Source organism: Melozone crissalis, unplaced genomic scaffold (assembly GCF_028551555.1).
Source record: "Melozone crissalis strain CALT ecotype California unplaced genomic scaffold, PUWL_Pcris_2 ptg000006l_1, whole genome shotgun sequence".
In the NCBI taxonomy this organism is placed as follows: domain Eukaryota; kingdom Metazoa; phylum Chordata; class Aves; order Passeriformes; family Passerellidae; genus Melozone; species Melozone crissalis.
The window spans coordinates 128704-153363 of record NW_026535784.1 but is presented as its reverse complement, the minus strand read 5'-3'; the positions used below and the strand labels follow the sequence as shown (position 1 = coordinate 153363).

At 58.7% G+C, this 24660-nt stretch overlaps 2 protein-coding genes across 2 annotated transcripts; both read left to right on the top strand.

Moving 5' to 3' along the window:
- Positions 1 to 1888: 1888 nt before the first annotated feature.
- Positions 1889 to 9785, top strand: SPEF1 (sperm flagellar 1). Its single transcript, XM_054293489.1, has 7 exons — positions 1889 to 2019; positions 2113 to 2224; positions 3216 to 3366; positions 4368 to 4416; positions 5043 to 5100; positions 6971 to 7079; positions 9633 to 9785. Exons 1-7 carry the CDS (start codon positions 1899 to 1901, stop codon positions 9738 to 9740), a joined length of 708 nt encoding a protein of 235 aa, XP_054149464.1. The 5' UTR covers positions 1889 to 1898; the 3' UTR covers positions 9741 to 9785.
- Positions 9786 to 13848: 4063 nt separating this feature from the next.
- Positions 13849 to 23661, top strand: ADISSP (adipose secreted signaling protein). The gene is made up of 6 exons (XM_054293498.1): positions 13849 to 13880; positions 15307 to 15387; positions 18193 to 18347; positions 19682 to 19820; positions 22371 to 22487; positions 23065 to 23661. Exons 2-6 carry the CDS (start codon positions 15369 to 15371, stop codon positions 23163 to 23165), a joined length of 531 nt encoding a protein of 176 aa, XP_054149473.1. The 5' UTR covers positions 13849 to 13880; positions 15307 to 15368; the 3' UTR covers positions 23166 to 23661.
- The last annotated feature ends 999 nt before the right edge of the window (positions 23662 to 24660 follow it).

The following is a 24660-nucleotide window of genomic DNA, read 5'->3' as shown; positions in this document are numbered from 1 at the left end:
GGAGGGGGAAGATAATAAAAAAGAGGGGAGGGGAAGAAAAAGGAGAAAAAAAAGCGGGGGAAAGGGGAAAAATTTTTAAAAAAAGGGAGAGGGAAATTTAAAAAAACTGAGGGAATTCCGGGGGAAATCCCAAAGGAAATCCCATGGGGGGGACTCTGACATCACACGGGACACAGGCGACAAAACCAGCGGGGATGTCCCCAGGTGCCACCCGCCGTGCCCAGCGACACGACGGGGGACACGCCACCAGCCCGCGGTCGCCCTTCGGCGTGCCGGAGGAGCCGCGGAGTGGCCGCTATGTCGCGATATGTCGCGTGCGGTCCCCGGTCCCGCTGTCGCCGGTCCCGCGCCGCGTCCACAAGGAGGCGCCAAGCGCCGCGGCGCTGTTTATATGAAAACATCAAGGCGGCGACAGCCAATGGAAGCGCGTGGCAGGCGGGGACAAGAAAATGATTGGTTAAAAATATGATTGGCGGGATTCATAGCGAATAGACAGGCAGAGAGGGTGGAGCCGGAGATAATGCGGAAGTGCTCAGTGCGTGGCACATCGGGAGTGAGGCGGAGCCGGATGATTGACGGGAAGTGCAGCCAATTGGATGCGGGAATTGGGTGGGGAGGCGGGGTCAGAGGAGAGGCGGGGCTTAAGGCGCGGGGAGTGTTTCGGGGGACATTTGAGGGGGAATTTGGGGACACGGCCCGGCCAGAGGAGGGGACATGGCTGGGGGAAGGGACAAGGAGGGGGTGGGAGTTGAGAACCCCCCAGGTGCAGGTGAGGGGCGGTTCTCCCTGCTGGGGGGGTCTCGTTCACCACCTGCCCCCGGTCTGGGGGTGTCACTGTCACCTCCTGAGGTTGTGGCTGTGCCTATACCCCATCCGTGGCGTCTATGTCCAATCTCAATGTCCGTATCCCATTCCCAGTGTCCATATCCCACCCCTGTGTTCATATCCCACCTCCAGTGTCCATATCCCCTCCATGGTGTCCATATCCCACCCCAATATCCATATCCCATCCCAGTGTCCATATCCCATCCCAGTGTCCATATCCCATCCCAAAATCTATATCCCACCCCAATGTCTATATCCTATCCATAGTGTCCATATCCCACCCCAATATCTATATCCCATCCCAGTGTCCATATCCCATCTCAAAATCCATATTCCACCCCAATGTCCATATCCCATCCATGACGTTCATATCCCATCCATGATGTCCATATCCCATCCATGATGTCCATATCCCATTCCCAGTGTCCATATCCCATCCCAATGTCTATATCCCACCCCGATGTCCATATCCCATGGCAATGTTCATATCCCACCCCCATTTCCATGGCAATAGGGTGCACCCTGCAAGTCCTGCTCCTGTTGCCATGGCACCGACGCCCCCTGAAGCCCCGCCCCCGTTGTCATGCCAGCAGAAATACTCCCTTGAATTCCCACCCCCTGTTGCCATGGCAACATTGCTCCCCCACGCAGTCCGGCCCCCGTTGTCATAGCAGCAGCGACGCTGCCAATAAGCCCCACTCACTTTCCATGGCAATGGGATGCTCCCATTAATCCCCGCCTCGTTGCCATGACACCACGACGCTTCCTTCAAGCTCCGCCCTCGTTTCCATAACAGCAGAAACGCTCCCATTAAACCCCGCCCCTGTTGCCGTGGCAACCACGACGCTTTCATTGAGCCCCGTCCTGGTTGCCAGGGCAGCAGAACCTCTTCATTAAAGCCACGCCCCCGTTTCCATGGCAATTAGAAGCTCCGCGCAGGCCCCGCCCTCTGTTGCCATGGCACCATGAGACGCTCCGTGCAGGCCCCCGCCCCCGTTGCCATGGCAGCGCAACGCTCTGCGCAGGCCCCGCCCCCGTTGCCATGGCAGCGGGGACGCTGAGGCCGGGCCCTGATGGCGGCCGAGGGGCCGGAGCCGGGCCCGGAGGCGTCGCTCGTGTCTCTGTACCGCTGGCTGGACACGGTGCCACTGTCGCGGCCGCGCAGGAACATCGCCCGCGACTTCAGCGACGGCGGTTGGCCTTGCGGGGACACGGCGGGGTGGCCGGGGCGGGCTGTCCCTCTGTCCCTGTGGTGCCACCCGCAGCGTGTCCCCGCTGTCCCCGCAGTGCTGGCGGCCGAGGTGGTGAAGTTCTTCTTCCCCTCCCTGGTGGAGCTGCACAGCTTTGTCCCCACCAGCTCCACGGCGCAGAAAGTCGCCAACTGGGGACACCTCAACAGGTAGGGACAGGCGCCACCAGCTCCGTGTGACCCCCCCACCCCCCGTCCGGGGTGTCCCCAGATTGTCCCCACCTGTCCTGCGGGTGGTCTCGCCCTGTTGGCCACATTCCGACAGCTCCGTGTGGCCACAGAGCCACCGTGGTGCGCTGCGGGTGGGGATTGGTGACCCCTTGTGTCCCTCCGTGTCCCTCTGTCTCCCCCCTCTGTGTCCCTCCATGTCCCTCTGGGTCCCTCTATGTCCGTCTCTGTCCTCTGTGTTCCTCTGTGTCCGCCCATGTCACCCTGTGTCCCTCTCTGTCCCCCTGCAGCCCGTGTCCCCTTGTGTCCGCCTGTGTCACTCTCTGTCCCCCTGTGTCCCTCCATGTCCCTCTGTCCCCCTCTGTCCTCCTGTGTCCCATGTCCCTCTGTGTCCCCCTGTGTTCCTCACTATCCTTCTGTCCCTCAGTGTCCCCTTTTGTCCCTCTCTGTCCCTCTCTGTCCCTCAGTGTCCCCCTGCATCCCATGTCCGCCTGTGTCCCTCTGTGTTCATCTCTATCCCTCTCTGTCTGTCTAGGTCCCCCCGTGTCCCCCTATGTCCCTCTGTCACTCTCTGTCCCCCTGTGTTCCATGTCCCTCTGTGTTCCTCTGTGTCCCTCTGTCACCTCTCTGGCTGTTCCATGGATTCCAAATTCCAGGAAAGTGCTGAACCTGTGGCTTCCAAGGATGTGATCCAGGCATTGGATTCCCCTCATGTCCCCCTATGTCTCTGTGTCCCCTGTGTCCCATGTCCCCCTAAGTCCCCCTGTGTCCCTCTCTGTCCCTCTGTGTCCCTCTGTCACCTCCCCTGGACATTCCATGGATCCCGAATTCCAGGAAGGTGCTGAGTAAGCTGAACCTGCGGCTCCCTGAGGAGATGATCCAGGCACTGGATCCCCACGTGTCCCTCTGTCCCCCTGTGTCTCCTGTGTCCCTCTGTCACCTCCCTGGACATTCCATGGATCCCAAATTCCAGGAAGGTGCTGAGCAAGCTGAACCTGCGGCTCCCTGAGGAGATGATCCAGGCCCTGGTGCGGAGCCAGCCGGGAACGGCCGAGCAGCTCCTGCAGCTCCTGAGGGACAAAATCCTCCAGAGGCAGACGAAAGGCAAGGGAGGGGCTGGGAAGGTGAGGGAACCCTGAAAAATGGGGAGGAAATCCCAAAAATGGGGAGGAAATCCCAAAAATGGGGAGGGAAATCCCAAAAATGGGAAGGGAAATCTCAAAAATGGGGAGGAAATTCCAAAACATGTGAGGAAATTCCAAAAATGGGGAGGAAATCCCAAAAAGGGTGAGGAAATCCCAAATCTGAGGAGGAAATCCAAAAAATGGGGAGGAAATTCCAGAAATGGGGAGGAAATCCCAAAAATGGGGAGGAAATCCCAAAAATTGTGAGGAAATTCCAAAAATGGGGAGGCAAATCCCAAAATTGGGGAGGAAATCCCAGAAATTGAGAGGAAATTCCAAAAATGGGGAGGAAATCCCAAAAATGGGGAGGGAAATCCAAAAAAATGCGGAGGAAATCCCCAAAATTGTGAGGAAATTCCAAAAATGGGGAGGAAATCCCAAAAAGGGTGAGGAAATCCCACGTCTGGGGAGAAAATACCAAAAATGGGGAGGAAATCCCAGAAATGGGGAGGAAATCTCAAAAATGGGGAGGAAATCCAAAAAATGGGGAATTCCCAGAAATGGGAATGCTGAGGAAGGTTGGATATTGGGGTTTGGGGAAAGCTGGCATAAGGGAATGATCTCTGAGTGGGATTTAAGGTCATTCCCAACAGAAATCCTTTCTGAATTCTGCTCTGGAGCCAGGCTGGGAGAGCTGGGAATGTTCACCTGGAGAAGGGAAAATTCCAGGGAATCCTCAGAGTCCCTGAAGGGGCTCCAGGAGAGCTGGAGAGGGACTGGGGACAAGGCCTGCAGGGACAGGAGCCAGGGAATGGCTCCCACTGGGAAAGGGGAGATTGGGCTGGGATCTTGGCAAGGAATTCCTGGCTGGGCTGGAATTCCCAGATTTGCTGTGGCTGCTCCTGGCAGTGTCCCAGGCCACGTTGGGGTCACCTGGGCTGGTGGCAGGGGTGTCCCAGGTGTGTCCCAGGTGTCCCAGGGGTTTTCCTGCCTCTCCTCAGCCCCCAGCGGAGTCGGCAGCGCTGGACGAGGGCAGGTACCTGGAAACAGGTAAAGGATGGGCGATAAAGGATCCAAAAATTCCCCTCTGGGACTTTTTGGGGTCCCTGGGAGGGGACAGCGGTGTCGGGGCAGGCGGCTCCATCCATCCATCATCCATCCATCCATCATCCATCCATCCGTCCGTCCATCATCCATCCATCATCCATCCATCATCCGTCCATCCATCCATTGATCATCCATCCATCCATCCATCCATCCATCCATCCATCCATCATCCATCCATCCATCCATCAATCCATCCATCCGTCCATCATCCATCCGTCCATCATCCATCCATCCATCCACCCATCCATCCATCCATCCATCCATCCATCATCCATCCATCCATCCATCCATCCATCCATCCATCCTCCATCCATCCATCCATCCATCCATCCATCCATCATCCATCCATCCATCCATCCATCCATCCATCCATCATCCATCCATCCATCCATCCATCCATCCATCCATCCATCATCCATCCATCCATCCATCCATCCATCCATCCATCCATCATCCATCCATCCATCCATCCATCCATCCATCCATCCATCCATCCATCATCCATCCATCCATCCATCCATCATCCATCCATCCATCCATCCATCCATCCATCCCTGTGGGTTTTCCAGGCCAGCCCAGGTTCCAGAGCAGTTTGGGAAGGGGCTGCAGCCAGGACAGCGCTCCCAGGTGAGGGCTGGGCAGGGGGCGGGGCACTTTTGGGGTCAGGGGTTCTTTGTGGGGTCTCTGTGGGGTCCTTGTGGGGTTCCGGGAGTCACTGAGGGGACTCGGGGGGTCCCTGTGGTGGTTTGGGGTCTCTGTGAGGGTTTGGAGTCATTGTGAGGGTTTTGGGATCCTTGTGAGGGTTTGGGGGTCGCTGTGGGGTTTGAGTGTCCCCTGTGGGGTTCGGGGTCACTGTGAGGGTTTTGGGTCTCTGTGAGGGTTTGGGGTGTCCCCATAGGGGTTTGAGGGGTCACTGCGAGGGTTTGGGATGTCCCTGTGGGATTTAGGGTGTCCCCATGAGAGTCACGGGGTCCCTGTGGGCTTTGGAGTCATTGTGAAGGTTTGGGGGGTCACTGTGGAGTTTGGGGTCCCTGTGAGGGTTTGGGGTCCCTGTGAGGGTTTGGGGGGTCACTTTGATGTTGGGGGACAGGGGCGTCCCTGCTAAGCTTTGAGGTCACTATGGGGGTCAGGGGGTCACTGTGGGGTTTGGGGGTCACTGTGGGGTTTGGGATCACTGTGAGGGTTGGGGGGGTCACTGTGGGGTTGGGGGACGGGGGGGTCCCTGCTAAGGTTTGGGGTCACTATGGGGGTCAGGGGGTCACTGTGGGGTTTGGGATCACTGTGAGGGTTGGGGGGGTCACTGTGGGGTTGGGGGACGGGGGGGTCCCTGCTAAGGTTTGGGGTCACTATGGGGGTCAGGGGGTCACTGTGGGGTTTGGGATCACTGTGAGGGTTGGGAGGGTCAATGTGGGGTTGGGAGGCGGTCCCTGCCAGGGTTTGGGGTCACTGTGAGGATTTGGGAGGTCCCTGTGGGGTTTGGGGTCACTGCGGGTTTGGGGGGGGTCACTGTGGGGCTTGGGGGGGGGGTGTCTCTGTACGTGTTTCATGTCACTGTGGGATTTGGGGATCATTGAGGGAGGTCAGGGGATCTTTGTGGGGTTTGGGGTGTCCCCATGAGGGTCTGGGGGTCCCTGTGGGGTTTGGGATCACTCTGAGTGTTTGAGAGGGTCACTGCGGAGTTGGGGGGGGGGGGGTCCCTTTGATGATCTGGGGTCCCTGTAGGGTTTGGGATCACTGTGAGGGTTTTGGAGGTCACTGTGGGGTTGGGGGTCACTGTGGGGTTGGGGGTCACTGAGGGTGGTCAGGGGGTCTTTGTGGGGTTTGGGGTGTCCCCTGCGGGGTCAAGGGGTCACTGGGAGGGTTTGGGAGGGTCACTGTGGGGTTGGGGCGTCCCTGTACGTGTCTGGGGTCACTGTGGTGGTTTGGGGGTCACTGAGGGTGGTCAGGGGATCTTTGTGGGGTTTGGGGTGTCCCCATGAGGGTCATGGTGTTCCTGTGAGGCTTAGGTCACTGTGAGTGTTTGGAGGGGTCACTGTGGGGTTTGGGGATCACTGACGGGGGTCAGGGGATCTTTGTGGGGTTTGGGGTGTCCCCATGAGGGTCTGGGAGTCCCCATATGGCTCTTGGGGTCCTTTAGTGGGTCAGGGGTTCACTGTGGTGTTTAGGGGGTTCCCCACAGGGGTTTGGGGTCACTGTGAAGGTTTGGGGGGTCTCTGTTCGGGTTTGGGGTCGCTGTGAGGGTTTGGAGTGTCCCTGTGGGGTTTGAGGTTTCCCCATATGGCCCTTGGGGTCCTTTTGTGGGTCAGGGAGTCCCTGTGGGGTTTGGGGTTCCCTGTGGGATTTGGGGGTCCCTGCGGTGGCTCTGGGTGTCCCCGAGTGTCCCCTGCGTGTCCCCACGGGAGATCAGGACATTCCCATGGGATCGGGGGACAGGATTTGGGGACTCCCCTCCGCGGGGAGGGCTCAGCGCTGTCCCCACGCCGTGTCCCCGCGCCAGGGCGGTGACAGTGGCGGTGCCCGCGCCGCCAGGGGCCAGCGCTGGGGACATGCGACAGCAGCTGGCGGAGCGCGAGCAGGCGCTGCAGCTGGCGCGGGACACGATCCAGGTGAGCCCATCCCGAACCCCAAATCCCAAATCCCGGGGTCTGGAGAGATCCCGGCTGTGCGGGGACACCCCGGGGGGACACGGGCGACACTGGCCTGTCCCTGCGCTCCTTCCCGCCTTTTCCGCGTCACCTTTTCCCGGCTTTCCCCTGACCCTTCCTTCCTAAAATTTTCTGTGTCCCCTTTCCCAGTTTTCCCCTGTTCCCTCTTTCCCGGCTTTTCCCTGTCCCTTCTTCCCTAAAATTCTCCCTGTCCTTCCTTCCAGTTTTTCCCCGTTTTCCCCGGTTTCTCCTGGTTGTTCCGCGTCCCATCTTCCCTTAAATTCTCCCTGTCCCCCTTTCCTGGCTTTTCCTGGTCCCTTCTTCCCTAAAATTTTCCCTGTCCCTCCTTCCCAGCTTTTCCCAAGTTTTCCCGGCTTTTCCCTGTCCCCTTTTCCTGGCTTTTCCCTGTCCCCCTTTCCCGGTTTTTCCCAATCCCTCCTTCCCGACTTTCCCTGTCCCCTCTTGCTTAAAATTTTCCCTGTCCCCCTTTCCCAGTTTTTCCCTGTCTCCTATTCCAGGCTTTTCCCGGCTTTTTCCTGACCCTTCCCTAAAATTTTCCCTGTCCCCCTTTCCCGGCTTTTTCCTTTCCAGGCTTTTCCCAGCTTTTCCCGGATTTTCCCTGTCCCCCTATCCTGGCTTTCCCCGGTCCCTTCTTCCCTAAAATTTTCCCTATCCCCCTTTCCCAGCTTTTCCGGTTTTTCCCCATTCCTCCACTAAAATTCTCCCCGTTCTTCCTTCCCGGTTTTGCCCGGTTTCTCCTGATTGTTCCCTGTCCCTCCTTCCCTAAAATTTTCCCTGTCCCTCCCTCCCAGCTTTTCCCAGCTTTTCCCGGTTTTTCCCGATCTCTCCTTTCCTGGCTTTCCCCCCCTTTCTCCCCTTCCTTCCTGGCTTTCCCCGGTTTTTCATGGATTTTCCCGGCTTTTTCTGGTTTCTCCTGGTTTTTCCCTGTCCCTTCTTCCCAAACATTTTCCCTGTCCTCCTTTCCCAGCTCTCCCTGGTTCCTCCTTCCCTAAAATTTTCCCTGTCCCTCCTTCCAGCTTTTCCCAGCTTTTCCCGGTTTTTCCCTGTCCCCCTTTCCCAGCTTCCCCTGTCTCCTATTCCTGGCTTTTCCCGGCTTTTTCCTGACCCTTCTTCCCTAAAATTTTCTGTGTCCCCTTTCCTGGCTTTTCCCCATTTCCCTCCTAAAATTCTCCGGGTCCTTCCTTCCCGGCTTTTCCCGGTTTTCCCCGGTTTTTTCCAGGTTTCTCCTGGTTGTTCTCTGTCCCTTCTTCCCTAAAATTTTCCCTATCCTCCTTCCAAATTTTCCCGGCTTTTCCCGAATTTTCCCGGCTCTCCCCTGTCCCCTTTTCCCAGTTTTTCTCGGTTTTTCCCGGTTTTCTTCCAATTCCCCCTTCCCGCTTTTTCCTGTCCCTCAGATTTCCCCTCAAATCCGGCATTTCCCCGCCACAGATGTAAATTTCGGGAAGGGACAAAATTCTGTGGGATAACCGGGAATAGGAACAGCGGGATATTCTGGAATTCCCATTTTATTTTGTAATGGCAAAAGGATCAGAACCCCAAATCCATCTCTTCTCCTCAGTGGAAAAAAACCCCAAAATTCCTCTGGGAAAAAAACCCAAACTTCCCTGCTCCAGGAAGACCCCTTGGAATGTTTGGGATTTGGGGATTTGGGGATTTTGGGGATTTGGGATTCAGCTCCTGAAGATCCTGCAGGCCAAGGTGGGGTGGAAATCCCAAATCCGTCTCTTCTCCTCAGTGGGAAAATCCCCAAAATTCCTCTGGGAAAAACCCCAAAATTCCCTGCTCCAGCGAGACCCCTTGGAATGGGTTTGGGATTTTGGGGTTTTGGGATTTTGGGATTTTGGGATTTGGGATTCGGCTCCCACAGATCCTGCAGGCCAAGGTGGGGTGGAAATCCCAAATCCATCTCTTCTTCTCAGTGGGAAAAATACCCAAAATTCCTCTGGGAAAAAAAAAGCCCAAAATTCCCTGGTCTGGGAAGACCCTGTGGAATGGGTTTGAGATTTTGGGATTTTGGGATTTTGGGTTTTTGGGGTTTTGGGGGTTTGGGATTTTGGGATTTTGGGGATTTGGGGGTTTGGGATTCCTGCAGATCCTGCAGGCCAAGGTGGGGTGGAAATCCCAAATCCGTCTCTTCTCCTCAGTGGGAAAACCCCCAAAATTCCTCTGGGAAAAACCCCAAAATTCCCTGCTCCAGCGAGACCCCTTGGAATGGGTTTGGGATTTTGGGGTTTTGGGGATTTGGGGGATTTGGGGATTTTGGGGATTTGGGATTCCCGCAGATCCTGCAGGCCAAGGTGGGGCGGAAATCTCAAATCCATCTCTTCTTCTCAGTGGGAAAAATACCCAAAATTCCTCTGGGAAAAAAAAAAAGCCCAAAATTCCCTGCTCCGGGAAGACCCCTTGGAATGGGTTTGGGGGTCTGGGATTTGGGGATTTGGGGGTTTGGGATTTCAGGATTTTGGGGATTTGGGGGATTTGGGATTCCCGCAGATCCTGCAGGCCAAGGTGGGGCGGCTGGAGCAGCTCCTTCTCCTCAAGAATCTCCGCATCGACGACCTGAGCCAGCGGCTGCAGCAGCTGCAGGGCCAGCGCCGCTGAGCCGCGACAGCGACAGCGACACCGCGGGGACAGCCGGGGACAGCCGGGGACAGCGCGGTGGCTCCCGCTGGCTCTTGGTGGCTCTCGGTGGCTCTCAGTGGCTCCGGTGGCTCCCGGTGGTTCCCGGTGGCTCTCGGTGACTTTGGTGGCTCTCGGTGACTTTGGTGGCTCTCAGTGGCTCCGGTGGCTCCCGGCGCTGGGGATTAAAGAGTTGGATCCTGGCGGGGCCAGAGTGGCCGTGAGGGGACATTGGGGACACTGTGGGGACAATGGGGACATTGGGGACACTGGGGGCAGTGGGGAGGACAGCAGGGAGGGACCGGCAGGGGGACACTGTGGGGACACTGAGGGGACACTGTGGGGACACTGGGGACATTGAGGGGCACTGGGGGCATAGGGGGACACTGGGGACACTGTGGGGACAGTGGTGGGACACTGGGGACACTGAGGAGATGCTGGAGACAGCGTGGGGACAGCAGGGAGGGCACAGCAGGGGGGACACAGTGGGGACAGCAGTGGGGACACTGGGGACATGGGGGGACAATGGGGACACTTTGGGGAGGGGACAGTGATGGGCACACTGTGAAGACACTGTGGGGACACTGGGGACACTGGAGTGACACTGGGGGCAGTGGGAGGACACTGTGGGGACAGCACAGGGGATACTGGTGGGACACTGTGAGGACAGTGATGGAGACGTGGGGACACTGTGGGGACACTGTGGGGACACTGAGGACAGCAGTGGGGGCAGCAGGGAGGGGACAGCAGTGGGGACACTGTGGACATGTGGGGACACAGGGGACACTGGGAACACTGTGGGGACATTGGGGACACTGTGGGAACAGCGATGGGAACAGTGGAGGGGACACTGTTTGGACAGCAGGGAGGGGACAGCACTGGGGACACTGGGGGGACACTAGGGACACTGTGGGGAGGGGACAGTGGTGGGGACACTGGCGACAGCGATGGGGACAGTATGGAGAGGACAGCAGTGGGACACTGTGGGGACACTGGGGACAGCCGTGGGAGCAGCGAGGAGGGGACACCACTGGGGATGCTGCTGGGACACTGTGGGGACATGGGGGGACATGGGGGGACACTGGGGACACTGTGGGGACAGCAGGGAGGGCACAGCAGGGGGGAAACTGTGGGGACAGCACTGGGGACATGTGGGGACAATGGGGACATGTGGGGACACTGGGGGGACAGCGGGGAGGGGACAGCACTGGGGACACTGTGGGGGCACTGGGGGGACATTGGGGACACTGTGGGGAGGGGACAGCACTGGGGACACTAGGGGGACAGCAGGGAGGGGACAGTGGGCAGGACACCATGGGGATGCCATGGGGACAGCAGTGGGGACACTGTGGGGACAACAGGGAGGGGGTGGAACTGTGAGGACATCATTGTGGGGACAGCAGGGTAGAGGTGGCATATGGGGACATTATGGTGGAGGTGGCACTTGGTTGGGGGGACAGCAGGGTGGGGACACGATGGGGACACTGTGGGGGACATGAGCATGGGGACATCAGGGCAGGGACATCAGAGTGGGGACACTGCGGGGACATCAAGGGTGGGGACACCGTGGGGACATCAAGGGTGGGACAGCAGCACGGGGACACTGTGGAGACAGCAGAGTGGGGACATTGGCCGGGAGATATTGTGGGGACACCATGGGGACACTGTGGGGACATGAGCATGGGGACAGCAAAGTGGGGACACCAGTGTGGGAGGGGGGGACATCTGCGTGGGGACATCGGGGTGAGGACACCGTGGGGATACCAGAGAGGGAACAGCAGGGTGGGGACACCATGGGGACAATTTGGGGACAACGCTGTGGGGACAGCAAGGAGGGAAAACATTGTGGGGACATCACCATGGGCACACCAGGGTGGGGGCACCGTAGGGACAATGTGGGGACATCAGAGTGGGAGGGAGGACTTCGGGGGGAGGGGACAGCAGCATGGGGATGGCAGAGTGGGGACGCCATGGGGACATTGTGGGGACATTCTGGGAATGCCTTGGGGACACCATTGGGACATCATGGAGACACTGTGGGGACATTCTGGAGACACCATGGGGACACTGTAGGGATGCCATGGGGACACCATTGGGACAGCATGGGGACACTGTGGCAATGCCTTGGGGATACTATGGGGACACTATGGGCACAATCTGGGAACACTGGGGGACACCACGGGGACGCTATGGGGACGCCATGGGGACACCATGAGGACATTCTGGGGACAGCATGGGGACACCATGGGGATGTCTTGGGGACACTATGGGGATGCTGTGGGAATGCCATTGGGACAGCATGGGGACATCATGGGGACATCATGGGGACATTCTAAGGACACTGTGGGGACACTATGGGGACACTCTGGGGGCGCCCTGGGGACTCCCTGGGGACACCCTGGGGACACGTGGCCGCTGCTCCCGCCCGGTGGCCGCCGGGATTTAATCCCGTCCCAAATCCCAAATCCCGTTGTTTTCGTAAAGCCGGAGCAAATCCGCGCCCTCCCGGTGACAGCGACATGCCCCGAGTGTCCCCTCCCTCCCTCCCTCCCAGGTGACATCGCCACCGCGGGGACACGCCCAGGGTGTCTCTGGGGACCGTCCCCGTGCCAGAGTGGCTTTTTAGGGAAAACCTGGAATTTCCGGCCGGTGTGGGAATGGGGGGACAAGGCGGGCCCTGGGGACAAACCGGGCCTGGTGTCCCCTCCCTTGGGGACAGGCCGGGTGTGATGTCACCCAGCCGGTGACAAGGACACGGCCGGGGCTCTGGGGACCGCTGGGAATGTGGATCCCAGATTGCTGGGAATGTGGATCCCGGGATTTTAAGCGTTCCAGCATCTGGAGCAGCCCCCGGGGGTGACATTGTCCCCTCTGTCCCCCACGTGTCGCCTCTGTCCCTCACGTGTCTCCCGACCCCGCTGTCCCCCCGGCATTCCCGGGGGACAATCCCGGCGCTCTCCGGATGGGAACTGGCGCCGTTCCCTGTCCCTGTCCCCGTGGGAAGGACACAGAGCTCGGGATGGGGACAGGAGGGACAGGGATGGATGTGCCCAGGATGGGCGGGCACGGGGAACGGGGGGGAGTGGGATTGGGATTGGGATTGGGATTGGGATTGGGGTGGGATGGAATTGGGAAGATTTGGGATCAACTGGAATGGGATGGGATTGGGATGGAATTGGGATTGGGGTGGGATTGAGATAGGGGTTGGGATTGGCGTGGGATTGGGGTCAGGGTTGGGATTGGGATTGGGGTTGGGATTGGGATCGAGATTGGGGTGGGATGGAATTGGGATGATTTGGGATCGATTGGGATGGGATGGGATTGGGATGGGAGGTTGGGATTGAGGTTGGGATTGGTGTGGGATTGGGGTCAGGATTGGGATTGGGATTGTGGTGGGGATGGGGTGCAATTGAATTGGGATGATTTGGGATGGATGGATAATGGATGGATGGAACAGAATTTGGGATGAGAAGGAATTGGGATGATTTGGGGTGGGATAAAATGAGATGGGGAGGGGAGGGGACGGGAGGGGGAGGGGCAGGGGCAGGGGGAGGAGGAGGGGGAGGAAAGGAAAGGAAAGGAAAGGAAAGGAAAGGAAAGGAAAGGAAAGGAAAGGAAAGGAAAGGAAAGGAAAGGAAAGGAAAGGAAAGGAAAGGAAAGGAAAGGAAAGGAAAGGAAAGGAAAGGAAAGGAAAGGAAAGGAAAGGAAGGGAAGGGAGGGGAAGGGAGGGGAAGGGGGAAAGGGGGAAAGGGGAAGGGGAAGGGGAGGGGAAGGGAAGGGAAGGGAAGGGAAGGGAAGGGAAGGGAAGGGAAAGGCCCCTCCCCCACCCCTCCCCGTTCCCATGGCAACGCCCCCGCTCCCCCCGTCCGCCCAAAAGGGGGCGCCCCGCGGAGCTCTCGCCTTTTCTGATTGGCTGCCCAGCCCCTTAGTCCCGCCCCCAACCCCGCCCCTTAGCAACAGTCCCGCCCCTTAACAACGCCGGTTAAGCACAGCCCGGGGCGTGGCCTGGAGGCGTGACCGGCGTGCGTGCTGACCAATGGAAGAGCGAGGCGGGGGCGCGCCGGCCAATAGGAGCGAGGGGGCGTGTCCCCGCAGCGGGAAGCGGGCAGCGGGAGCGGCGGGGTGAGCGGGGCGCGGCGACACCGGGGGGACGCCGGGGGACACCGGGGGACATTGCGGCGCACCGGGGGCACCCGGGGGGCGGCAGAGGCACCGGGGCAGCCCCGAGGAGGGGCCGAGGGCCGCGGGGGATGGCGGAAGGGAAACGGCGCCGGGAAAGGGGGGTGGGGACAACCGCGGCCGCGCTGTCCCCTCCTGGGGACATGCCACCCCCATGCTGAGCTTGGGGACACTTTTCCTTCACCCCCCACCCAGCATGGCTTGGGACGCCCCCAAATCCCTGGATTTCCCCCGCGGGAGAGGCTCCCGCCGTTTATTCCAGCCCGGTTTTCTTTTATCCCGTTTTTATCCCGAATTTTTGGGTTTTTTTCTCCCCCATGGAATTCCCGGCGTTTTGGGGTTTCCCCTTTTCCCAATCCCTGCCGGCATTCCCGGTCCCATGGGGCGATCCCGAAAGGAGGAGGAGGAGGAGGTTTGACCCTCCGATTCCATCCCGGGCATGTTTTTATTTATTTATTTTTTGGGGAGATGTCACATCCCGAATTCCCGGCTGGCGGTGGCGTCTCCGCGTGTTTATCCCGGGAAAAACCATTTGGGAAAAGCTCCAAGTTTGGGATCCGATCTCCCTTTTATCCTGGGAAAAGAGATTTGGGAAAAGCTCCAAATTTGGGATCCGATCTCCCTCTTATCCTGGGAAAAGAGATTTGGGAAAAGCTCCAAATTTGGGATCTGATCTCCTGTTTATCCCTGGAAAAATAATTTGGGGAAAGCTCCAAGTTTGGGATCCAATCTCCCTTTTATCCTGGGTAAAATTATTTGGGAAAAGCTCCAAGTTTGGGATCTGATCTCCCATTTATCCCATTTGGGAAAAGGTCCATGTTTGGGGTCTGACCTCCTGTTTATCCCAGGAAAAACCATCTGGGAAAAGCTCCACGTTTGGGATCTGATCCCTCGTTTATCCCGGAAAAAATGATTTGGGAAAGGCTCCAAGTTTGGGATCTGATCTCCCTTTTAATCCGGGAAAAATGATGTGGGAAAAGCTCCAAGTTTGGGATCTGATCCCCCATTTATCCCGGGAAAAACCATTTGGGAAAAGCTCCAAGTTTGGGGTCTGATCTCCCATTTATCCCATTTGGGAAGGGGCTCCAAGTTTGGGATCAGCGCTGGGAATCTGGGGAAAAAATCCCAAACCTCAGAGATTTTTTCAGGGGGGAAAAAGAGGGAAACTGAGGCAGGCTCGGGGGAGGGAATTCCCTAATTCCCGCTTTTCCCGGAGCTTTGGGATCAGGGAATGCCCATTCCAGGCCCTGCTGGAATGGGGCCACCTCGGGGCCACCTCGGGGCCACCACTGTCCCCGCAATGGGATGGGAATATGGGACGGGACTGGCGCCTTCCCATTCGCACCCCATTCCCATCCCATTCCCGCAGAATTCCCGGACGATGCCCCCCGGCCGCTGAACTTGGGGACAGCGACATCGCCGGAGGGACAGATGGCGACAGCCGGCAAGGGTGAGTGCCCGCGTCCCCTCCCTGTCCCCGCATCCCGGGATTTGGGGTTTTCCCGGAGCTTTTGGGGTCTCTCTCTGTGCCCATCCCGGGATTTGAGGGACCCCAAAAGCGCTTTGGGGTGAGGCAAATCCCGAGGAATCTTTGTGGGATTCTGCTCCGGGAATTTCCCTGGGAATGGGGCTGGGAGAGGCCCAGGAGATTCCCAGGAAAAAAGGGTTGGGGACATCCTGGGGGGGACCCTGAGACCCCCGGGGGGACGCGGTGACCCCGAGGGTCCAGCAGGTTCTGATCCCACAAATCCCAGATCCCACAAATCCCCAATCCAGCAGATTGCCAGATTCCAGAAATCCCAGATCCCACAAATCCCAGATCCAGGGATTTGCTGCTCCCAGAAATCCCTGCTCCCACAAATCCCAGATCCCACAAATCCCAGATCCAGGGGATTCCCTGCTCCCACAAATCCCAGATGCCATAAATCCCCAATCCAGCAGATTCTCTGATCCCACAAATCCCAGATTCCAGAAATCCCAGATCCCACAAATCTCAGATCCAGGAGATTTGCTGCTCCCAGAAATCCCAGATCCCAGAAATCCCAGTTCCAAGGGATTCCCTGATCCCACAAATCCCAGGCCCCACATATCCCTGATCCAGTGGATTCCCTGCTCCCAGAAATCCCTGATCCCATAAATTCCAGATCCTGTAAGTCCCAGATCCAAGGGAATCCCTGATCCCATAAACCCTTGAACCAGCAGATTCCCTGATCCCGCAAATCCCAGATCCCAGAAATCCCAAATCCATGGGAATCCTGGATCCCACAAATCCCAGATCCAGTGGATTCCCTGATCCCACAAATCCCAGATCCAAGGGATTCCCTAATCCCATAAATCCCAGATCCCATAAATCCCTGATCCAGGATATTCCCTGCTCCCAGAAATCCCAAATCCAAGCGAATCCCAGATTCCATTAATCCCCAATCCAGCTGATTCCCTAATCCCCTAAATCCCAGATCTCATAAACCCAGATCCAAGGGATTCCCTGATCCCACAAGTCCCAGATCCAGGAGATTACCTCATCCCAGAAATCCCAAATCCAAGGGAATCCCTGATCCCACAAATCCCAGATATCCCATAAATCCCCGATCCAGCGGATCCCTGGCTGCCACCCCTGCCGGTCCCCGCTGTCCCTCCCGATGCCACCCCAAATCCCGGGACACCCCAATTCCCGCCTTCCTCCCGCTCCAATCCCGGTGTCCCCAGAGGGGAGGCCAAACGTCCCCAAGTGCCACCAGGCTGACAAAGGGATTTGGGATCATTATTTGGGATTATCGAGGGTCGGGATTTGGGATTCGGGATTTGGGATCTACGCGGATCCTTCGGGATCGCCACCCAGGAGGGTCCCCCGCGTGTGTCCCCGCGCTGTCACCGTGTCCCTCGCTGTCCCCCCGGACAATGGCGGGGCCCTAAGCCCGGCTCATTAAGCCCGGCTCATTAAAGCCCGGCTCATTAAGGCCCGGCTCATTAAAGGCCGGGGTTCCCGGCGCTGCCAGCACAAAGAGCCCTTTCTTCAGGCGACAAGGGAGGCGACAATCTGCTGCTGGCGTTGGTGACAATCTGCTGCCAGCTGGGAGCAGCGGGAGGAGGAGGAGGAGGAGGAGGAGGAGGAGGAGGAAGGGGCGGATTTTCCATGGAAGCGGCGCACGTGGAAAATCCCACGGGATTTGGGCCTCCCCCGTGGGGACAGCGCTGTCCCCAAGCTGGTGGCAGGGCCGCGGCGCTGCCGTGTGGCCTGTCCTGCTGGCCTTGTCACAGCCGTGTCACCTCCCCGGTGTCACCTCCCCTGTGTCACCTTCCCTTCCCATGGCACCCCGCAGCCCGAGCAGGGAGAGGAATCTGCAGAGCCTGGGGACACCTGGGGACATTTGGGGACACTTGGGGACCTTCTGGTCCTCGGAGGGGAGCTGGCTGTGCTCAGTTGTCACCTGTGTCCCTCTGTCCCTGTGTCACTTGTCCCAAGGACATCACAGGAGTGAGCGGAGTCTGCTGAGCCTGGGGATACCTGGGGACACTTGGGGACACTTGGGGACCTTCTGGACATCAGTTGGTGGCCGGTCCCTGCTCGGATGCGAGCTGGCTATGATCACTTGTCACCTGTGTCCCTGTGTCACTTGTCCTAAGGACAGCACATGAGGGAGAAGAGTCTGCCGAGACTGGGGACACCTGGGGACACTTGGGGACACTTTGGCATGCTTGGGGACCCTCTGGACATCAGCTGGTGGCCTTTCCCTGCTCAGAGGGGAGCTGGCTGTGCTCACTTGTCACCTCTGTCCCTCTGTCCCTGTGTCACTTGTCCTGAGGACATCACAGGAGGGAGCGGAGTCTGCTGAGCTTGGGGACACATGGGAGATGCTTGGGGACACTTGGGGACCCTCTGGACATGGGCTGGTGGCACTTCCACGCTCTCCCCCCTTCTCGCCTGTCCCCTGCCCCATGTCCCCATGTCCCCAGCCTGTGTCACTTGTCCCAAGGACATCACAGGAGGGAGAGGAGTCTGCTGAGCCTGGGGATGCTTGGGGACACTTGGGGACACTTGGGGACCCTCTTGGCATGTCCCGATGGCCTTTCCCTGCTCGGAGAGGAGCTGGCTGTCCCCCCAGGTCCCCACAGGTGACACAGGCAGGGGATGACAAGGAAGCCTCTCCTGGTGCCACCATGCTCCGCCCCACGTCCCCAACACGAGGCCACCTTCCCCGGGGACGGGGCTGTGACCGGGCGGCCCTTTGTCACTTTGTCACTCTGTCACCCGCAGGCAGCAAGGGGAAGGGGCCAGCGGTGCGCTTCACCCCCGAGGGGACGCCGGGCCAGCAGCAGGAGGGGACACAGGGCCACGTGCACTTCCAGGAGCAGCTGCACGACTCGGCCGTGATGGTGACACAGGACAAGGACGGCCACTTCCTGGTCAAGGTGGGGGACAGGGGGACAGCGGGGGGGGGTGCCACCATCCCCTGGGGACTTCAGGGCTGCCAGCACCCAAAAATTCCCGGATTTTGAGGCGTCCCCACCCCAGAATTCCGTGTCATTCCTTAGCGCTGCTCCCGAGGGCACCAACTCCGGATTGTCCCCCAAACCCAGCGCCACATTTGGGTGGCTTTGGGGACACAGGGGACACACGGGACTGTCCCCTCTGCTGCGTTTTGGGGACGCTGTGTCCGCTCTGAATGCCACCAGCTTTTCCCTGTTATCCCGTGGGTGTCACAGCTCCGGGGGCGGCGCTAGGGGAGGGGACAGGAGCCACCCGCGGTGCCACCAACGTGTGGCACCTGCAGCTGCCACCAGCGGCGCTGAGTCACAGCCTCGTGGCCGGAATTCCATCCCAAATCCCCAAATCCGGCGCTGCCGCCGGGGGCGGCCCCTGTTTGTGTTCCCACCGCATGACAATGAGGGGGTGGCAGTGCCACCCACGGGGACACGGGGAGGGGACGCTGCTGGCATTGGGATCTGCCTGGGAAAACAGATCATGGTTGTTTTTCCGGGGTTTTAAAGGGATAAATCCCAAAATTATTGGGGGAAAAATGAGCTTGGGGCTCGTCCAGATTCCTTGGACACTCCACAGAAAATTTGGGAATTTCAGCCCAGCTGGGAATTCCTTCCCAAAATCCCACCCCAAATGTCCCCATTCCCTGTGTCCTTGTCCCCAAATCCCTCTCCAGCTCTCCTGGAGCCCCTTTAGGCTCTGGAAGGTTCTCCCTGGATCCTTTTCCAGCTTTTTGGGATGGATTTTGGGAATTCCACCCTCCGCATCCTGGCCCCGGATGTTTTTTCCCCTCAGGGATCGTTCCCTTCCCAAAATGGATTTTTCCAAGGCTCTGCAGGGCTCTGCTTTTTGTCATGACAGCGGAAAAATTCCACGGCAGAGGCGCTCCTGCCTTTTCCAGGGACAGCTGGGAAACCTCTCCCTGCTCCTGTGACACCCATGGGTCCTTATTCCCAGATTTTTGTCCCAAAATTCCATATTTTTCCTGCATTTTTTTGGGGGGGGGAAACCATCCTGTTTGTTACCTTTCCTTGATTTATTTTTGAAATTATTCCTGTTATTTCCTGAATTATCTCTTATTTATTATTTCCTGAATTTTTTTTTTAGGGCACAAATCCTGGATTTAACATGTTTAGGATAATTCCCCCTTTCCAGGTGCTGTCCCCACCTTCCTGGGGACCCTCCATTGTCCCTTGTCCCCAAAGGGGAGGTGACAGTGACACCCCAGCTGTGGTGTCACCCCCATATCCTGTTTTTTTTCCAGGTGGGATTCCTGAAGATCCTGCACAAGTACGAGATCACCTTCGTGCTGCCCCCCGTGCCCAGCCTGGGCAAGGACATTTGTCCCCTCCCTGTCCCCAACCCCAACCTGCGCATCGTCAGTGTCACCTCCCTGCCCGAAGGTACCGTGTCCCCTCCTCATCCCCAGCGTCCCCTCCTCGTCCCCAGCGTCCCCTCCTCGTCCCCCATGTCCCCTCCTTTTCCCCAGTGTCCCCTCCTTGTCCCCAGTGTCCCCATCCCGTACCCGGCCCTTTCCCAAAGGGGCCACACCCAGGAATTGTCCCCTCAGTGTCTGAGGGAGGTGACAATTCCTTGTCCTCAGGGATGTCCCTGATGTCCCCAAATTTTGTCATTTTGTTGTTATTGGGATTTTCCTTTCCCGGGGGGGCTCCAAACCCTGACAGGGGACAGGGACAAGGATTGCTCCAAGAGGTGCCACCCTCTGCTTTGGGGACAATTGGGTGCTGTCACATCCATGGGATCCCGGAGCCTGGGGGCAGCTGAGCTGGGTGGCAGTTCCTTGGGGACACGGGCTCTGCTCTGAGGACACCACAGGTCCCCAAGGCCACCTCAGTCCCATCCCAGATGTCCCACAGCCAATGGATGCTGTTTCCCACATCCCTGTCCCTCGGTGTCACCTCCCGGCAGTGGGGACAGGGCCGGGGCTTTGGTGTCACCTCACTGCGGTGGGGACAGGGCGGGGACAGAGCTGGGCTTTGGTGTCACCTCCTGTCAGTGGGGACAGTGGGGACAGGGCTGGGCTTTGGTGTCACCTCCTGGCAGTGGGGACAGGGCTGGGCTTTGGTGTCACCTCCCAGCAGCAGGGACAGGGCAGGGATGGGACTTTTCCCACCCACCGCTGGCTCCACCCCGAAAAAAGCACTTTAGGGTTTGTTTGGAGATTCCCAACGGGGGTCGGAATTGGGAACAGGATAGGGGGCGGACCAGGATGGGAATCCGGGATTGGGACTGGGATTGGAGTCGGGATTGGGACCGGGACTGGGACTGGGATTGGGATTGGGACTGGGATTGGAATTGGGATCGGGGCTGGGATCAGGACTGGGATCAGAGCCAGGACTGGGGCTGGGATCACGGCTGGAATCAGGGCTGGGATTGGAGGCAGAAGCCGGGATCAGGACTAGGACTGGGACTGGGATCAGGACTGGGACTGGGACTGGGATCAGAGCCGGGGTTGGGGCTGGGATCAAGGCTGGAATAAGGACCAGGATTGGAGCTGGAATTGGAGCCAGAAATTGGGATCAGGACTGGGATCAGAGCTGGGATTGGGACTGGGATCAGAGCTGGGGGTGGGGCTGGGATCAAGGCTGGAATAAGGACCAGGATTGGAGCTGGAATTGGAGCCAGAAATTGGGATCAGGACTGGGATCAGAGCTGGGATTGGGACTGGGATCAGAGCTGGGGGTGGGGCTGGGATCAAGGCTGGAATAAGGACCAGGATTGGAGCTGGAATTGGAGCCAGAAATTGGGATCAGGACTGGGATCAGAGCTGGGATTGGGACTGGGATCAGAGCTGGGATTGGGACTGGGATCAAGGCTGGAATCAGGACTGGGATTGGAGGCAGGAGCCAGAATCGGGACCAGGATTGAGGCCAGAATCAGATGTGGGACCAAGATGAGGGCCGGGATCGGAAACAGGACCAAAATTGAGGCCAAAATTGGGACCAGGATTGGAGATGGGATCGGGATTGGAGCCGGGATTGGGATTGGAGCTGGGATCGGAATTGGAACTTGGATTGGGATTGGAGCTGGGATTGGGGCCAGCCCTCTCTGGAGCAGGGGAAAGGAGCCCTGGGGAACTTGTGAGTGAGGGGGGACAGGCAGGACAGGGAGGGGACAGGGACAGGCAGGGCAGGGAGGGGACAGGGAGGGCAGGGAAAGTTCAGGGAGGTGCAGGCAGGGCAGGGAAGGACCGAAAGGGTTCAGGCAGGATTGGGAAGGTTCAGGGAGCTGCAGACAGGGCAGGGAAAGACAGGAAGGTAAAGGCAGGGCAGAGAATATTCAGGGAAGGGCAGGCAGGGTTAGGAGGGCACAGGCAGGACTTGGGCACTGAGGGCAGGGCAGGGGAGGGTCGAGGAGGGCAAGGAAGGTTCGGGCAGGCACAGGCAGGGCAGGGAGGGTTCAGGGAGAGCAGGGAAACTTCAGGAAGGTGCAGGCACGTTGAGGAGGGCAGGGAAGTTTCAGGGAAGGTTCAGGAAGGTGCAGGCAGGCACAGGTAGGACAGGAAAGGTTCAGGAAGGCCAGGGAAGTTTCAGGAAAGGGTAAGGAGGGCACAGGCAGGGTGACAAGGGCTCAGGCCGGGTGACAAGGGCTCAGGCAGGCACAGGCAAGGTGAGGAGGGCACAGGTAGGACAGGAAGGGTTCAGGAAGGTGCAGGCAGGGTGAGGAGGGCACAGGCTGGCACAGGCAGGGTGAGGAGGGTAGGGACAGGGTGAGGAGGGCACAGGCATGGTGAGGAGGGTTTAGGCTGGCTTAGGCTGGCACAGGCGGGGTGGGGACGGCACAGGCAGGGTGAGGAGGGCATGGGCAGGGTGAGGAAGGCCCAGGCTGGCACGGGCAGGGTGAGGATGGCACAGGCAGGGTGAGGAGGGCACGGGCAGGGTGAGGAGGTCCCAATCAGTTCTCCAGCAGCCCCTGCATGTCCCCATGTCCAGGGCACAGCGTGCGCTGCGAGTACATGGCGCACAAGGAGGGCGTGCTGAAGGAGGAGCTGCTGCTGGCCGGACACAGCCCCGGCCACATCAAGGTCACCGTGCAGGCCCGGGTCATGGGTAAGGGTCCCTCCCTGTCCCCTTCCCTCCCCGCTCAGGCCCAGCCACTCTTCCCAGTTGTCCCAGTGTCTCAGTTCAGGTGTGGCGCTGTCCCATCTCCAGGGCACTCTTGAGGAATTGCCCAAAATGGGGATTTCATCCCAAAAACTCCCCAGCCCAGGGGTTGAGGAGAGCCCTGGGAAGGGGTGAAGGGAGCGGGTGGGGAGTGACCCCAATGTCCCTGGGGTCCCTGTGCCTGGTTGGGTCCCCCCATTTGTTCCTGGGACCCTCACCTGGTCCCTGGGATGTCCCCTGTCCCTGGGACCCCATTGCCATTGGGACCCTCCCCATAAACCCCAACACCCCCTTGCTCCCTGTATCTCCCACCCCATATCCCAGCCACCCCCAGCCCCCCGAGGTTGTCACCACCCCCTGGGCAGTGATCACAGTGGTGACACAAGGGACAACACATCCCTCACCCACCCGGCCTCAGCATTGGGAGCATAAAACCACCCCCAAACCCCTTAAAAAAGGGACATTCCCACCCCCCACCCCCCAAAAAGAGCTGTCCCCGAGCCATGTCCCCTGCTGTCCCCAGACCGTCACCATGGGACGCCGATGCTCCTGGACGGGGTGCGCTGCATGGGAGCCGAGCTGGAGTACGACTCAGAGCAGAGCGAGTGGCACGGCTTTGACTGACCCCAGAGCCCACCCCGGGGCACCCCAAAGTCCCCAAAGTCCGCAGAGCACAGCACGGTCCCCAAAGCGGGCAGAGGGGGGGACCCCGCTCGTTGCTGCTGCCGCTGCTTCGCCCTCACCCCGCAGCCCCGTGTTGGGGGTTTTGGGGGAATTGTGCCTCTTGGGGTGGGAATTTTTCCCTCTTTTCTGAGGTGGGGGAGGAATTTTGCCTGTGGAATGTGGGGCGGGAGCGGGGGGTCCCTGGTGGCTTCGGGGTTGGGGCTGTGTCCCCCTGCCGTGTCCCCCGCCATGTCCTTGTGTTGCTGCCAGCGCCTCTTTTTTGGGGTTTTTTGTTTGTTTGTTTTTCTCAGATTTTTTTCCTGGTTTTTTTCTCTATTTTCCCATTTTTTTTCCCTCATGGTACAAGGACCAGGAGCAGTTTCAGGAGGTTTTATGTGCCTACAAATATATGTATATATATATATGTATATAAATATAAAGATATTTTACATGCCTGGGGGAGGGGTTAAAGTACAAAATCCCACCTCGGGAAGGAGGAAAATCCCACTGGGAATGGGATGGGAGCCCAAATGCCCTCCATGACCCTGCCCAGAGGGACAGGGGACACCCCCGGGTGGACGATCCCAAACAGTCCTGGATGGGGGATGGGGAGGGGTCGTGAGGCCAATTCCAGTTAAAGGGGGGCTGGGAGAGGGTGGCAGACAGGGATTGGGGTCCCCAGGATAATGGGGGGTCTCAGTCTGGGAGGGAGTCAATGGTTCCAGGTCCTGGCATGGTCACCACAGTGACAGGAGATCTCAGCTGGGGTGGAAATCGGTGGTGGCATCTCCAGGAAGGTCTCAGTTGGACAAGATGTCCATGGTGGCATCTCCAGGAAGGTCTCAGTTGGACAAGATGTCCATGGTGGCAGGTCCTAGAAGTCCCCATGATGCTGGTGAAGTCTTGGCTGGAGATGAAGTTGATGGTGGCATCTCCCAAGGCCTCTCAGTGGGACAGGAAGTTGATGGTGGGAGCTCCTGGGGCTGTCCCCACAATGACAGGGACTCTCAGTTGGACAGGATTCAGTGGTGGCAGATCCCAGGATGGCCTCAGTTGAAGATTAAGTCAGTGGTGGCATCTCCCAGTGGTCCACACAGTGGTGGTCCCAATGTCAGTTGGTGGCATCTCCAAGGAGGTCCAATTTGGACAGTGGTGGCATCTCCCAGGGGTGTCCCCACAATGACAGAGACTCTCAGTTGGAGATGAAGTCCATGGTGGCAGGTCCTGGGATTGTCCCCCCAATGACAAGGACTCTCAGTTGGACAGGAAGTTAATGGTGGCATCTTCCAGGGGTGTCCCCACAATCACAGGGTCCCTCAGGTGGAGATGAAGTCCATGGTGGCATCTCCAAGAGGGTCTCAGATGGATGGGAAGTCAATGGTGGCATATTCCAGGGGTGTCCCCACAATGCCAGGGCCACTCAGTTGGACAGGAAGTCAAGGGTGGCAGGCCCTGG

Bases quoted from the DNA above. Each gene is read 5' to 3' on its own strand.
- SPEF1 (XM_054293489.1), top strand. From the start codon at position 1,899: ATGGCGGCCGAGGGGCCGGAGCCGGGCCCGGAGGCGTCGCTCGTGTCT. The intron at 5,101-6,970 runs GTGAGGGCTGGG...TCCCCGCGCCAG, and splicing joins AGCCAGGACAGCGCTCCCAG to GGCGGTGACAGTGGCGGTGC. The intron at 7,080-9,632 runs GTGAGCCCATCC...GGATTCCCGCAG, and splicing joins TGGCGCGGGACACGATCCAG to ATCCTGCAGGCCAAGGTGGG.
- ADISSP (XM_054293498.1), top strand. The intron at 18,348-19,681 runs GTGGGGGACAGG...TTTTTTTTCCAG, and splicing joins ACGGCCACTTCCTGGTCAAG to GTGGGATTCCTGAAGATCCT. The intron at 22,488-23,064 runs GTAAGGGTCCCT...TGCTGTCCCCAG, and splicing joins CGTGCAGGCCCGGGTCATGG to ACCGTCACCATGGGACGCCG.